The sequence below is a fragment of the Notamacropus eugenii genome, chromosome 5 (genome assembly GCF_028372415.1).
Source record: "Notamacropus eugenii isolate mMacEug1 chromosome 5, mMacEug1.pri_v2, whole genome shotgun sequence".
Lineage (NCBI taxonomy): Eukaryota > Metazoa > Chordata > Mammalia > Diprotodontia > Macropodidae > Notamacropus > Notamacropus eugenii.
In genome coordinates, this window is record NC_092876.1 from 212303758 (window position 1) to 212320935 (window position 17178).

Sequence of the window (17178 nt, forward strand, 5' to 3'; positions counted from 1 at the left end):
CTCAAAGGTCTGTGTTGCTTCTGACAACTGTCTCCCTGAATCCATTCCTTCTCATCCTATTCTTCTTATCCCTTCTCATATCGCTTATCTATTTTTCTTCCTATCTCCCTTTTGGGTAAGATAAATCTCTCTCTCTCTCTGTCTCTCTCTGTCTCTCTCTTTCTCTCTCTCTCTTTCTGTCTCTTTGAAACAATTTTGATGAGAGTGAGGTTTAAACATTTCCCATCATATCCTCATTTTTCTCTCCATTATAAAAGCTCTTCCTCATGAACCTCTTTTATGTGAAAAAATTTGTCCAATTCTATATCTCTCTTCTCCTTTCTTTTAGAGCATCTCTATTTCTCACCCCTACACTCTTTAGGGGAGGGGTTTTTCCCAGCATAATCAATTAACACCCGTCTCTCCATTTATGAACATTCCTAACTGCTCTAATAATGATAAAGTTCTTAGAACTTACATGTTTCATCTTCCCATATAGGAATGTAAAGACTTTAACTACACTGAGTCCCTTGTGATTTGCTCTTTCATGTCTACATTTTCATGCTACTCTTGAGTCTTATCTTTGGATGTCAAATTTTCTATTCATCTCTGGTCTTTTCATTAAAAATTCTTGAAAGTCTTCTATTTCATTAAATATCCATTTTCCCCTGAAGGGTTATGCATTCCTGGGTGTAATCATAACTCCTTTGTCCTCTACACTATCATGGCCCAAGCCCTCTGCTCCTTTACTGTGAAAGCTGTAAAATCTTGTATGATCCTGACTGTCACCCCTTAATATTTATTTGTTTTTTTCTAGCTGTTTGCAATATTTTCTCCTTGACCTGAGAACCCTATAATTTGGTTACAATTTTCCTAGAAATCTCTTTCAGAAAGTGATCAGAGGATTTTTTTTTCAATTTCTATTTTATCCTGTGGATCTAAAATATCAGGGTGCTTTAATTTGTAAGTTATTGAAATATGATGTTTAGGCTTTTTTATATAATGACTTTCAGATAGTGAAATAATTCTTAAATTATCCTTCCTCAATATATTTTCCTGGTCAGTTATATTTCCACTAAACTTCCAATTTGCCCTCTGCATTTTGGGGTCATAAAAATTGAAAACCACCAGAGGTGCCAGTGATTCAATCCTCCTGAGGCCTGCTCAGGTCCAGTCTGTGCCCAAGTGGCCAACACTGAACTGTACTTTGCTCTCAGTGTGGTGTGATAGGTGCTTGCTATCAACCTTCCAGGCTGTCTTGGGCTGTAGATTTGTTTCACTCCATCAGTGCCAGCAAAGGGCCCCCTTTAATTGGTGATCAGTTGTTCAACCCTTTTATTGTCCCTGGATTGACAGCTCCTTGCATTACTGTTGTCACAACTACCTTCAAGACCTATCACTAGTACTCCGGCTATGTTGTAGGCCTGCACCCACCCTGGTGTTGCAAACCTTTCCTGCAGATCTATTAAGTTGTCTTATACTGGAAAAATGTGACCTTTTGACCTTTTTTGACTGTGCTGTTGAAAATTTTGTTTAGGGGCATTGTTTTAACGTTGTTTCAGAGAGAATGTTGGGGGAGTTTCACTGGTCCCTGGTGTATACTCTGTCCTCTTGGTTTTGCAATAGGAAAATGATTTTTAAAACAGAAGTCCAATTTAAAAATAACACAGCAGAGATTAAAACATATTTTTCCTTTTTTTCATTTTTCCCCAAGCACATAACTAATATGCAAATATGGTTTTTAATTACTTAATATGTATAATGGATATTGTAATTCTTGCCTTCTCAATAGATGAGGGTCTAAGTGGAGAGAGGAAGAGAATTTGAAATAGAAAATGAATATACAATTGAATTTAAAAAGAGAGAGAGAAGTGTGATGTGGGAACCATGAAATTGATAGTACTACTGATGTCAAAATCCCAGATTCCCAGAGCTGCAAAGGACCTCAGAAGCTATTTAATTCAACCAGTATGTGATGAATCCTTTGTACAATAGCTACTCAGGTTTTGCTTGAAAGATCTCCAGTGAGAAGGAAACTTCTACCTTACAAGGAAACACATTGTACTTTTTAAATCTCTGGACATGCTGGGAAATGTTTTACCCTTACATCAACCCCAAATCTACCTCTTTTTACCTTCTATCCACTGCTCCAGGTTCTGCCATCTAGAACCATGCAAAACAAGTCTGATATTTCTTCCACATGATAGGTCCTCCAATTATTGGCAGTAACTGTTATTTATCTCCAAAATATTTTCTTCTCCATGGTAAATATCCCTCATTAGTTCTGCCAGTGATCTACCATGATCATAAGGCCATTCATTGTATTAATCATTATCCCACAGATATGCTCCAAATTATCAATTCAATTAAACATGAAGTGCTTATATGTGCAAAGCACTGTGCTCAGCAACAGTGACACAAAGATAAAGATAAAAGCAGTTATGTCCTCTTCTAACTTATATTCAATGTTCTTCCTAAAATGTGCCACCCACAAGTAAAACCAGCACTCCAGATGTCTGATCTCAGTCCCCAGGGTTAACCTTATTATCAACTTAGCCCTAGACATTGTGCATCTCTTCATGCAGCCTGAAATCATGGCGCACCTCATTCCCATTAGTACAAAAAATGAATCCCCTGGAATGGTCAAATGAGGTTGAATTCATACTATTCCAAGCTATAATTATGTAAAATATGGTCATTGGTTCCTGCCCAGTGGAAATATGAATACAAATTCAAATAAAGTAATTGCTTTAAAGGATTTTTCATGCAAACTAATCATTTGGACCTAGCATTGCCTTTGCCCATTATTTTCTGTCTATCTACTTGAACTCACAAGGCTCTAAAACTCCCAGATTATTTTCAGACAAACTACTTTCACCCCATGTTCTCATGTCTATAGATTTGCTGGATTGCCTATTTAGACAGGAAGAAAATAGGGAAGTAATGAAGAGTAAAAATCAAAAGCACTTCCCATGCTCTCATCAGATAGTTCTGGAGTGGTTGTGTTCAGTTTGGGGCATCACATTTTGGAAAGATCTTAGACATGATGAGAACATTGGAGATCTTGCCTCATGGGAGTCAATTGAAGCCAGTTTACCCTGAGAAGAAAAGGCTTAAGAGGGATACGATAACTCTCTCCAGGTATTTGGAAGCCTGCTGAATGATAAAATATTTAGACTTTTTCTACTTGGCCCCAAGGGGCAGAATGAGAAGGAACACGTGTTCCAAAGAGACAATTTAGGCTTGATGTAAGGGGACAGTAGAGGTGTGGGAGAATTCTTAATATTTCTTTATAAGTGAGTTGTCCATCTTTAGAGGTCTATAAGGCTGGATTGGGATTCTAGTTTAAGTGCAATATGGACTTTACAATTCTGAAATCCCTTTTAACAGCTCTGAAATTCTGTTATGCTGTGATTCTGAATTCAGTCACCAGCAGAGGGAGCCTGCATTCTCTGGAAATGAAGATGCAAGAATGAACAGCAGTATCAGTCACAAAATTCAGTTAATTTTTCCTGTCCTGGTAGAATAAAGAAGTCTGATAGTGGGGTGAAAATGAGCGCAAAAACCTGGAAATAACTGCAGAGAAAATAATGATTTTCTCCCTTCAAGGGTTGAATGAAATCAAAATAATTGTATTGCTTTACAAGGATGTTGAGGTAAAAAAATATTTCATGGTGGAATATAAGGTCATTATTTGGTCATTAAATAGAAAAAAGGCATTACTTAGACTTTTAGAACCTCTTACCAATGTTCCTAAAATCCTGATTCACCACCATTACATTGTGATTAAAATCTAGGCATTTTTTTTACCTTTACATGTTCAAATTAAAAATATTTTCATCTTATTTTGAAGACTTGGGAGCAGCTCCAGGTTTTATTGCTCAGACAAATAGATCTAACAATAGAATTTGAGTACTCTTTGTTAGAGATTTAACTGCAATCCTTTACTATTACACTGAGCTTTTCAAATCTATTTGGAGGTTCAAAAACAAGAGTTTCTTGTCACAACTTTCAAATTTCCTGGTAAAGGAGCTCTCATCATTCAGGGGTGATGGTTCATGATGTCAAATACCATACATAAGTATCTCCCCCTCCCTCCATTCATATCAACACTTCCAATTGGCCATAGAATCTATCCCTGAAGCATATATGGATGCTATGTAGTAGCTTCTTCCATCATCATTCAAATGGAGGGGCTGTGATAGGAACTTCTCATTGACCTCTCATTTCTACAATAATTTATAAAATGAAGTATGAGTAATATAAACCAAAACTGATTCCTGATCCATATTTGCAGTAAGCTTGCTAAAGATTTGGCTAAAAAGAAGACTGTTTCTTATACTGTTAACATTTTAAATGTTTGCCAGGTATCCATAATAATAGACCTAGACTAAACCTAAAGAATGGTCTCAAAGGAGGTACAGAAGGCACAAGATGACTGAAATAATTTACTGTGAGGTTGTGTTTCTCAGGGACCCTGCTAGAATTTCCTCAAAAGAGCCATTGCTCCACAAAAATCCATGGACGATGCACCTAGCTGTAAGAACTACAAAACAATGGGAGTTTCATAAACTCACTGCACCAAACTTTACCCTTTGTATTTCAAGGCAAAATTGGTTGACAGCAACTAAAGCAAGGAGAGAAGTGTTTAATATGAAAGGAAAATCAGTCAAGCTTGGTATGTTCTACCTTGAACCAGAAAAAAATGGTAGGGAGAATTTTATCACACCCATGCTTTTAGTACCCCTTTTCTGCATTGTTTCTACTATGCTTGAACTTTCAATTGTAAGGATGATAAGAGGCATAAAACTGAGGAATGGGTATAAATGATCTTCTTGGAGCTGTCTGGAACTTCATATGGCATTACCCATACCCAATTCCTATCCAGCACTCTTCTCTAAGGATGGGATATGGGGAACTAAAACAATTCAGATTTGTAACACAAGGCTGTATTTCTAACATAATTGCCTCATCAATGTCATCAAAAAAAAATGTTAAAATGGGTAAACCATTGTCTGGGGTGGGGTGTCAAAGTACTTTCAATCATCTTCATATAATTAACTTATATTGTTGGTCCAGGCATTTAGACATAAATCTGTGATTAAATTGGACAAAAATATAATTTGTTTCAGTGGTTATATTTGGGCATCTTGATTCTTTGTACAAACTGGTACTGAGTCTCTTCATTCCATGACGAAGACAGTGTTAACTAGTAGAAGATAGGAAGCAAATGTGGTGGAGTAGACCACTGCATTTGGAATCAAAGTAGCATGGACTAAATTTCTCCTCTGCTGCATGTATGATCTTGTGCAAATTTGAGCCTCTTTGGGACTCAGTATTAGCACCTTAAAAATGTGTGAATTGGACTACATGATCTCAAAATTCTCCTCCAGCTTTAACTCCTACTATTCTAAACTTGTAATGAGAAGGCACATCATTATAAATGTGGCTGATTACTGACTTGCTAATAGAATTAATTTCGCAGAGCCACAATTTTACATGCATACTACTAAAATCTGTAATGCTTTTAAAATATTAGGCATAAAAAACTTTCCCAATATTGGGTAATTTGGGTAACTTTTCAATTGGTATTCAAGGACAGTCTTTACTTGGCACCACTATACTGTACCAGGGGAAGATATGAGTAGATTAACCCTAATGAGTTTACATACTTAGGTAAGTCGTGTATATGAGACTCTTCTTATGTGGATTCAGTGAGGGTAGCTCTTCATCATCAATTGTCTTCTTTAAAATATTGACTGGAAAATCAATTTGCTTGTGTGGTACTATCACTGGACTGTAGCATTTTGGTCCTTTGTAAATATATTTCTCATTTTATTTTCCTAATGTAAAAATCACAGAATATGACTATGTAGCTTCCCAACATTTTAATATTTATAATCAATTTCATTTTAATATCATAAGTGTTCTTATTTTAATTAAAAGATATTCATTGTCCTGTGGTACAATTTCTTTGCATATGTCTGTGCTGAATTTTCTAAGATTGCCAATATTCACGTGAATTAATATTTCTCTATTTTGGACCAATTAGTTCTGAATATTAATGTAGGATCCTATTTTTAGCATTACTTCATATTTGTAAATATATGATAATAATCACGTTTGCATTTGACTTTTGCAAAACTATTTTGTTGTAACTTTTACATTTTTAGCCCAGAATATCCATTTGGAGGTACTCCAAATGAGTGATATTATCAGCAACCTATAAATAAGGAAACTAAATATCAGGAAAGCTAAATTCCCTGAAGAAAACTATTTAGGCTAATTATAGGACCTAGACTAAAACACAAGGCTATTTCTTTATTCTGTGCTATAAAGAAAAGAGATCAAGGAAATAAACACATTTCTAAATTCTAGGCAAGTATTCTGTACATGTTTAGAATATAAGTTTCTTGAGGATAAGGACTCTACTTTTTTCCCTTTCCTATTCCTAACACACATTATAGAGTGTTGCATACAGTAAATTTTGGTCAGATTGTTGAATGAATTTAATCACTTACATAAGTATTACGGAAAATCACACTTTACTCTTTAATTTAAGCACAAACCGTTCTTAACCTTGCCAGACAAATAGGATGTACATTAATTTGACTGACATTTATTTTCAGTCACTGACTTAGTAGTTTGAGTGACGTATAATTTCATGTACAAAGTCTCTGTAACTGCCCCCAATGTTGTTTATGGAGAGGGAGAGACAGAGACAGATAACAGAAAAGCAAATTATTATAGAACTCTAGAAATGAAAGAAACTGGAAAGGTCACTGATCTTCAAGCTAGCAGGGAGCTTAGGAGAAAATCAGCTGCCATTGAAAAACAGGCAAACACATCAAAATGAACGAGAATGACACAGTTTTAATGATGGTTTTCATATTCTCTATGAGACATTAATGAGGGGTATCATAAGTAAATTTTTTTTTAGAGTTGAATAACACCAATAAGCCGGTGTAGTTTAAATATTTATTTTTCTGTACAGAGAATCAATGCTAGACACCAGGAAGGTAAAGGATTAGGGAAAATAGAGTTTACAGTTTAGCACTTCAAAGATTATCTGTATAACAGCAGTTTTGTAAAACAGGTAAATAAGTTTCGATCTAGCTACAAGAACTTGGAAACAGAAGAGGGAGGTAGTTTTGGGCCTGTACCTTATCTATTCTTCTTAATAGTTCTAATAAGAAATCATACTTATAAATTAATTAATATCTTTGACAATTCAATTCCATTAATAGCTAGTATTTAAATAGCATATATTTATATAGCACTTACTATGTGCCAGGTACTTTATAAATACTCTCATTTGATCCTCACAACAATCCTGGGAGGTAGGTGCTGTTATTGTCCTCATGTTTTACAGTTGGGGAAGCAGGTTGACAAAAGTTAAGTGACTTGCTCAAGGTCACACAGGTACTAAATGTATGAGGCCAGATTTGAACTCAGGTCTTCCTGATTCTAGGACCAGTACTCTATCTACCTCATCACATAGCTACTTGGGAGCCTTAGAGTAAACTGGGTAAGAAATATTTACCAGCTAAAATTTCTAAAGGTTAAGAGAAGCCCATAAAAAATAATGGGAGATAAGGGCCAATTTATGACTGTAAAAGCAGAGTTTAAGAGATTAAGGTTTTGGTTTATGAAATGCTAAACCTTAGGCTATAGAGTGAGATAAGAGGTATTAGAACCCATGTCTTCTGACATTTTTATTAGACCTGCTTTCTCTTAAACTTAATTGCCTTTGCCTGTCTCCTTTGATTTAAATCACCATTTAGTAGAGGTTTAGCAATGTCCCCAGAAGGGGACAATATGGGTAAAAATAAAAATATAGGTAAAATGGGAAGAATTCCCTTAAACTCCCATTTTCACAGTAGAACAACTCAGTTTCTTGGATTTGTCCTTGAGTTGAAAGTAAGGAAATGGCTCCAGCTAGGTTTCAGCTAAGATGAAGCATGGCAATAGATGGGTTGTAACCCTAAGGTTGTAACCTTAGGGTTATGAGGGAAAAGTAGCTAAGAACCTTTATTTTGTCCTTACTGGAACACCAATACTACTTTTTGTTTAGGGAAAATCATTTTTATACACCCGCAATCAAAAGAAAATTTCCAAGGTATGTCAGTCACACTTTGACTGCTTATCTCCACAATGGATGAGGAGGAAGAAAATGTACTTTGTGTTATATTCTTCTGTGGCCAAGCAGTGGGCAATTTTCTAGTCACATTTGCACATCATTTCTTGGCACTTGTTCAGGTTGGCACCACATTCCGCCCTCTGGTCTCTGCATTCCCAATTATAGTGTTCCATCTTGGGGGAACAACCAGCCTCCTCAACTTTGCTATAACAGCAGTCATGTTTTTAGCAACACCAGTCACTTTTGTCCCAGGGCCAACCAGTTCCTCCAATGCCACAGTAGCAGCCATAGCTCATATAAGCCAGTGCTGAGCGGCTTGTGGCACAGCTGGGAGCTCCTGCCAGCTCCAAGAGTCCCCTTCGATGCACATGAGATTTCCCTGAGACAGTTGGGAAGAGCGGTAGTAGCAGCAGGTAAATAAGTTCCATCTCGCCTGGGCTGTAGGTATAAGGGCCGCTCTGGGTGGCTGACCCCCATAAGTAAATTATTGATTCAGTCCAGAAGCAAAAAGAATAGACATTGTCATATTAAAAGTGTAAATCCTCTTCTAAGAGATTTTCACATAAACCAGAAGGCTATTTCTTTGACAGTTTATAGACCAATAAGACAATTCTTTCTAAAGTAATATGAAATTGATAAGTGTTTACTTATTTATCTTTTAAAATAAATTCTCCATTTAAAAAAATGCTTCTTGAGCAAATTTCTTCAGTAAGCCAAGACAATTAATAAACCTTTTATAGAACATTGATACATTGCTGACATCATAACACTGTTCCCCAACAGAATGCATGCTCTTCCCTAGTGGCAACTATTTCATTGAATTTGTATTCCTGGAGCCTACCAAGGTGCATTGTATTTAATAGGCTCTCATAATTGCTTGCTGACTAATAGTTTGGCATTTTGTCAAGTGATCTAGTGTGTTCGTCCTTCATTGCTGCAGAAGACCATGCCATCAGAGAAGTGATGACATGACTTGCACTTGACTTTGTTTTGAGTGAGGGAGGGTTGTGCAGGTCACCAGCCTCACTTCTCCTCCAGAACCATCTGAATTCAGTGACCAGATATTCATCAGGATGACTGGAGATGACCCAGGATGAGGCAATTGGGGTTAAGTGACTTACCCCATAGTGAGTGTCAAGTGTTTGAGGTGAGATTTGAACTCAGGTCCTCCTGACTCCTGCACTGGTGCTCTATCCACTGCACCATCCAGCTGCCCCAGTGATCTAGTATATTTGTAGAAAATACCCTAGTCCTTACAATTTTTCAAATCTTTTAAATGCATAAAAAGCATAACCCTGTATTCATAGTTCAAAGAACAGTTGAACTTATCGCTATAAAGCATCCAAAATCATTGTCAATATTGATCTGTTTTTTGACTAGGCTATAGCAAATCAAGACAGTGGAATGGTCATGGAAAACTGTATTGATCATTTGTGTTAGCCACAACCCTTTTTTTTCAGATGCATGGGCCTAGAATTAATTTTTCTTGTTACAGCATAGCAAAATTCTATCTTCCAATGGTATAAACCTATTAAAATTATTCTCTATAGAATTAGAAACACTATAGATCATTAACTTACCTGAAGATTAGGGTGTGACCTGTTTCACAGATCTGAATTCCTTTTTAATTGTATTTCACTTCTACAGGTATTTTCATACACTGCTGAAAAAGAAATTCGTACTGATGATTTCTGCTTAGATGTTTCTAGACTCAGTGGGCCTGTTATCATGTTAAAGTGTCACCATATGAGAGGAAATCAGCTCTGGGAATATGATGCTGAGGTATGTCATGCCTTTAATTTTAACTATTTTAAATATGTGAGTTAATCAATATATTGCATTAACTATTTACTTTAAGCTATCATTTCTTTATGGATAGAATGTATATACATATATGTATACATATATATACATGAACATATCTATATATGTATGTATGTATATAGCATATATGTGCATAGATACAAGGATATAAATATAGATATACAATCATAAATATGGACATTCATAAACAGTATCACCCTTTGTTGTTGTAAGTTAATTTACTCTTATTGGTGGATTTAATGTTCTATTATTCTTTTCCATACATTTAAGATATATTTTAATTCTGTCAACGAGGAAAGGTCCCATAAGTTTGACTTAAGCTGAATATTAGGCGATAAGTTGAAAAATTATCAAGGCCAAGGAACTCTGTCAACTATTCACTGGATTCAAAGTATGTCTAGTATTTTCGGGACATCTCTACTGCACTTACAGGTTTGAACAGGAAAGAGTAAGTCAGTTTAGGAGGGCTTATCTTGAAAGTAGCATGGGAAGTTGAGGCTTTGAAAAAGGAATCTTAGTAGTTTAGCATAATGACCTTGGTTCTTTAGACCAAAGAAAGGTGACCAAGATGCTAATCTAGGATGATAAATGAGGAGGCAAACTATTCCTCTAATCAGTAGATCCAGGCGTTACATCCAGATAATGGTTTCCCAGAATGCTAAGGGGAGATGGGGGTCAGGGAGGCAATAACAACAATGAACTGTAGGGACCAGAGCCTTTGAGCATTCTGTGACGGTATAAAAGACAACTATCTGAGATCTGTGCAGGAAAGCCTAAATTCTGTAAAAGAAATCTTTGAAGGCCACAGTGGTAAATTCTTTTATCATTTAGGGGCTCAGAAAGTAAGTGAAGGTTTCTGTAAGTCCAGATGCTTTCATGACCATGGCTAAACTCTCCTTACCATTATAAAACCCAACAGAAAACTTACTAAAGGACCAGAGAAAATACTTGATTTTAAACCTGGGTCTCTTTTACTAGAGGAACTTTGAAAAGAAATTCTAAGAGGGGCTTAAACAGGTGGTAGTCTTTTCTGACTAAATCTACTTTACTTAGAAACCTAAAGTTGATCCACTATCTATTCCATACAAATTAGGCCAGCTAATTTCAAAGACAAGACCTGAAAGAAGAGTTTCCAATAGGCATGAGAGAGATCCAGTAAGATTCAGATGAAGTTCTCTATGCAGGGTTTCCCAGAAACTTATTTAAGTTTTAAGACTTAATAAAGTTGTAAACTTAAAATTAATTGATTAATTAAAAAAAAACATTTAAAAGAAATCTTACTAAACATTTTGAAATTTTAATTATTTAATTTTTAACCATATTATATTTCTTATTAAAATTCAAAATAAATATTGACTTGTACTATATGTCACTGTAGCTAATTTTCAGACTTTGTAAATGCTTTCATCAGCTCAATGATAAAAAAAATGCATTTGTAATCCATGTCTTAAAATTATCCAAAGAACAAGGTATTGATGCAGATATGACAGGGTGTATGTGATCCCACAAGAAAAAGTCTAATAGAAATAGATCAGAGCAAATAATAATTAGAGATAGATAACAATATAGTCTAAAGTTGTCAAGCAAGACAACCTCCTCTACCAACCCACCAGTAAAGAAACTGTCATACACACGATGAATCATTGCAGGGTAACTCATCTTGTAAAAATTAAAAACTTGTTATTCAAAATTCATTGTACTAATTATGTATAAAAAGAAATTGATATGAACTTTCAAATAATTTTAACCTCTGAAGTTATTAAAGCTTAAAGATGCTGAGATACGCTGTACTTTGACTTTGAGACCAAATAGTTTATAAGTATTTATTAAGCAGCTACTAAGTGCCAGGTTTTTGTTTTTTGGGATTCAAAGTTAAAAGATAGTCCCTACAATTGAGGTGCTTACAATATAATAAGGAAAGCATTATGCAAACAACTATGAACAAACAAGCTATATAGGATGAGTGGGAAATACTTAAAAGAGAGATGATGAAAATTAAGGAATTAGAAAGGCTACTTGGAGAAGGTGGTATTTTAGTGGAGATTTGAAGGACATCAGGAGATGGAGATGAGGAGGGAGAGAATTCCAGGCATCACTGCCAGCAACAGAAAAGGTCCAGACTTGAAATATGGAGTCTTGTTCAAGAAAGAGCAAGAAAATCAGGATTAATCATTATGATTTTTGTAAATTTTTCCTCCTTGTTATTATAACTATTGTATTTTTCCTGGTAGTACTTAGTGAAAAGAACAAGAAAACCAAAATGAAAGTTTATTTGTTATTATCTGAGAGCAAAGCAAGAGAGAAAGGCAAATCCTGTGTCCTTACCCTACAGGTAAACGTCCATGTTTGGAAACTGATGTATGTGCAACTTTTGGTTATGATTTCTCTTTTTTTATAGATATATCCATAGACCAAGAAAATACCAAGTAGGGATAAGAGAAACATTGCACATATATATTTAAAGAATGATCTAAGTATTTGACTGTACCTCTCTCATCATAAACTAATTGTGTTTAAAATCTTTAAGGATATATTATGCATCTCATCAAGAAACACGTTTTAGAAGCTATAATAGTTTCATGTCTCTACCCCTACATCCTAGAGTATGGAACTCTAGATTATTTTTTTGGTGAATATGTGTTGTTAATTATAGGATGATGATGTTTGTCATTTAACTAACATTTTTGTGACCTACAAAGTGGTTTGCATAATTTCTTGATATCCTTTGTATAGCTTAATTATAAAATGATTTCACACAATGTATATTTAGCACTGTACAGTTTACAAAATATCTTCATACAATGTATGCATAGCACTTGATGTTTACAAAGTGCTTTCCCAAACATAATTTCTATTGATCTTCATAGCCAAGATATTATTATTACCATTTAACAAATGAAGCTAAGTTTCTAGCACCGGAACCCAGGTCTTTTGAGTCCCAATCCTAATGAATATTGTGAAGGCTGTGATCAAGAAACATGGACACTGAAAAAGCAATCAATATCCAGAAAGATATTCTCTTCTCAAAATATCATACTGACTCTCCACTATGTGATCAGCAATATTCATGTCTCATTGAGCATACTTGAAAACTACTTGAAATTTTAGAATTTTCGGAATTGGTCCCATTGACAGTCAATGTCTCTTACTCCCATTAATCATGATTTTTGCATTACAACATCTATCATTGTTGGGAAGAGGTAAAGAGTAGAACAGAAGGAGAAAAGGAGAAAGAAAAAAACTCTAACAAAATTTTAGTGGAGGAATTTATGATGAAGCAATGTGTAAAAACAAAATCCACCATCAGATGGAGCTAATAAAAAAGAAATATTTCCTTAAAGATGCTGAATAGAAACTACTTCATTCCTTTCAGTTACCATTTGAAATTTTCTACTTGATTAAGTGGTTGGTGATTTAACTAAAAAGAGAAGTAAATGCTACTTTTACAGGCTAGTAAGAAACCAGAATTGGGCAAATCACACTGGAGAAGTTTTCACTTACACTCAAATGTTGGCCAAAGTCCTGTGGCTAAAAAGCACTTGGATTTTAATGATCTTGAATAATTGATAAAGTTATATTTTTATTCTTTTCTACTCCTAACTTCTTTTTAATGTCTTCTTAATTTACTAGTACTGGATTGTATCAGAGTTGAATGATAAGGTTACCTAAATTCTTTTGTGATTTGACTATGCTTCTATAGGTAGTTGTCTGAATTAATATGTAGACAGCTTTATGATCCCTTTAAGCTATTAAATGTTTCTGCATCATGTATAGAATCAAAGAAAATCATAATGTAACTTCAACATGCATTGAAACATTTTCCCCTCTTTTTTCTCCACCTATTCTAGGATCTTTTCTTTTCTTTCATATTGCCCCTGTTTCATTTACTTGTTTTTCTTAATTTTTTGCTCTTCATCCAAAACAACTGAACAACAATAAAAATTGTCATGTGATCAATATGCTTTATTCTCCAGTCATACATATTCTTGACAATGTCTTTTTATGACACTTCATATGTAAATAGGTACTGGTAAATTGGCACCTATTTGCAGTAACCATAAATCTACCCCTTGCCCTTTCTGTCACCTTAAATTTTGAGTCATCTGAGATTACCCCATGATCCATAATTATATTATAACGTGAGGGGCAATATTGATATTTAAAAATATGAGTTTTAGGAGCTGGGAAAAATAGCAAATCATTGAAAGATTTTTATAATTTTCTAAATGCCATCTAGCCCTCTTTCTTCCTCTTATACAATTCTTGACCCAGTTCATTGTCCATCTGCATTGACTGTCCAAGAAACATGTATTGACAAAGTAATTCAATAGTTTTTCATTCAGTTGCATATCACAATCTGGGAAACACATATTCCTCACCCACTTGATGTTTTTTCTGTTTAGCTTACTAGGTCAATGTCTTTTTGAATGGTCATGAATTTTCTTAAGTGGGATCTGTAGTGTTTAAGGGCTTGATGAAATCAGTAGAATGTCATGCCAAACCCAAGTATCTGTGTTGAATTCTGATTCACCACAGAAAAACTTTCTATCATTTGAAATTAACACAGGGTAACACTTCATTACATCATCAAACATCTTTGGCAAGTTTCTGTCTACTTATTTTACATCTTGCTTAATTTATATTCATAGTATTGCTAAAACATAATCTCTCTGGTTATCTATCAAGTGATCTTGTACTCTTTTTTTAACTGGAGCAACTTGACATAAACAAGGAATAACCTATAAAAACCCTGCTTGTTCCCTTCTCAGTTCTTCATGAACCATGTCCTTAGTAAATGTATAATTTTGTAAATAATTTTGCTTAAAATAAACATATACTTAGCATCAAGTATCAAACACTATATGACTATTAATTGTATAGAAGAGATCAAGTATTTTTTTCTGATAATGAAACTCATGAGCAGCTGATATTGGTGTTAAAAGAGAATACTGTTGTTTTTAAAAATGGGGTTTGGTGGCAGACAGTAGCTTGAAATCACTGAAAGCACTGCACAGTTTCTCAAAACCAATCCAACCCACTCTCCTCCTTCTATTCAACTCTGGGTCTAACTCACTATCCATCTGCAGTGCCCATCAGAGAGCTAACTCTATGGGAGGCCCATCCAACTGAATGGTACAATCTGGGCCATATTCATTCTCCATCCCCCTGGCTTTTTCCTTGAATAATTGCTAGGCTGATCTTGTCTCATCCTTATTCTGCTATTAACTTGTCCAAAAATATTCCTGATGAAAACATGAAAAGGAAACAAGGTTTTCCGATTATTTTCAACAGCAGACCACATCTTTGTAGACATACTTTAAATCCACTGATGGTAGGATAGAGAGCAATAGTCTCAAACTATGATTTCATTGGTATATGTGATTTCATACTCTCCTCCTAGAGAAATTCCCTTTACTAATGCAGATCTGAAACTATTCTGCAAACAGGCTAATTGAGTTGTTTGAGGACACTGAGGTGTTAAGTGACATGACCAGGATGTATATACCAAGTATGTGTCAGAAGCAAGACTTGAAACAAGGTCCTTCTGATCCCAATTCCAGCTTTCTATCCACTAGGCCATATTGTCTTTCATATACAGGTTGATTCCAATAGACTTTGGCCTCAAGGAAACAAAATGTCATCAGAACCAGTGACAATGGTCTATATATCCTAATTCTTATATCTCTATGACTCCCAGATTTCTATGGGGTGTTCAGGAGAACTAGCACTTCTGGTGTGAGGGCTTGCCAATCTCTTTTCAGGGCTGCTTATCCACCTTTTGTGTCCACCTTATTCAGCCAAACTCTCACCTGTGACTCCAAAAAGCCATAACATACTCAGCAGGCACACCCTAGGAAACCATTTAGGCAGAGGGACTAAACCAGGCTGAGGGTAACCAACATGCCTTAAACCTGCTGGTGAATTAGAAGAATGTCTACCTCAAGCATGTGAAGACTCTCCTTGGCGGAATGGTGATTTAGAACAATGTGTTTCAAGAGACATGAAGACAGCTGAAACATGTGCAATGGAGTCCTCAGAGCTCTTAAATACAATTTACACACAAGTCAAAGCACTACCTGTAATGTCATTAATTTTCTTTGAAAATGAAGGGCCAACAATAACAGACTCTGAATTTGAAATTCCCAAGGTCCTGATTAATATGACTGTCATCTATGGTTCACTGTCTCAGGCCAGCTGCTCCAACAATATTTCTCTAGATCTATTTGTCATATTTTCACCAATTGACTTGCTGCCATGTGTGGCAACCTTCTCATTCTCCTGCTTTCCAATTCAAATTAATTTGTCCATTGCTTCTGGCAAGAGTATGTCAATCTACTCTCCTATTGTTCTACTTATCATTATGTAATTTTATTCACCAAAATTCACTTCTCTTGCCTCCATTTCCCTATACATGTCTCGTATTTTTTGAAAATAAACTCTTTGAGGAAGAGGGACTACTTTTACTTTGGGCTTTGTGTTTCCAGCTTGGCACATATATTAAATGTTTTTTATTCATCCCCTCTATTCCAATAACAAATATGTTTAATAAGCAGATTTGGAAGATTTTGCAAGATTTATTGACAAATGCAACTGGAAAGATAGCTTAACAGCCTAAGATATCAATAAACAAACAAGACATAAAAAAAGGAGACCAGTCCTTACGAAAGGTATTTATCAATATCTTAGAGTAGAGATGTCCCACTTGATGCAGTCCACAAGTTAGCAGCAACTCTAAATTATAGCTTGAACCAAATTAAAATGCAATTAGAAACTGCTTTCCTAACTAATGAAATACACAATACAATATAGGTAGTACTTTGTCATGCTCTAAATCCATATTCAACCACAAGAATTTGTTTCTATTTGAGTTTGACAACCACTGTCCTATAGGACATAAAGTTCATTTTCAGATGGAAAATAGACTGATGAGCTTCTCAAGATGATTTTATTTGCAGGTGGTAGTAAGATGATTGCATCCAGCCCTGGAACATGACAGGACCTCCTTAGGGGAGTTTGTGGAAGTTCACATGAGATCAGTTAGTTGTCTTAGATCTCTTTATTCTTAAAATTATCCACTAATATCTGAGAGCAATTTGGGAAAGTGGCACTGATAGGAGCCTTGCAACCACAACAATTGATGAAGGCTTAATAACTTTTGAAAAGAACAATATCACCAAAGCTTGAAATTGTTTGCTCAGTAATTTTTCTTTTATTGCCAAACTCTGCTCACGTAT

The 17178-nt window shown here is 35.2% G+C and overlaps 1 protein-coding gene across 3 annotated transcripts in view; it reads left to right on the plus strand.

Moving 5' to 3' along the window:
* The window catches only part of GALNT13 (polypeptide N-acetylgalactosaminyltransferase 13), an 800956-nt gene that overhangs the window by 751585 nt on the left and 32193 nt on the right, over nucleotides 1-17178 (plus strand). For all 3 annotated transcript variants that reach the window (XM_072612002.1, XM_072612001.1, XM_072612003.1), the window contains one exon: nucleotides 9767-9901. In XM_072612002.1, coding sequence (XP_072468103.1) covers nucleotides 9767-9901 — 135 coding nt within the window. The remainder of the gene's footprint in view (nucleotides 1-9766; nucleotides 9902-17178) is intronic.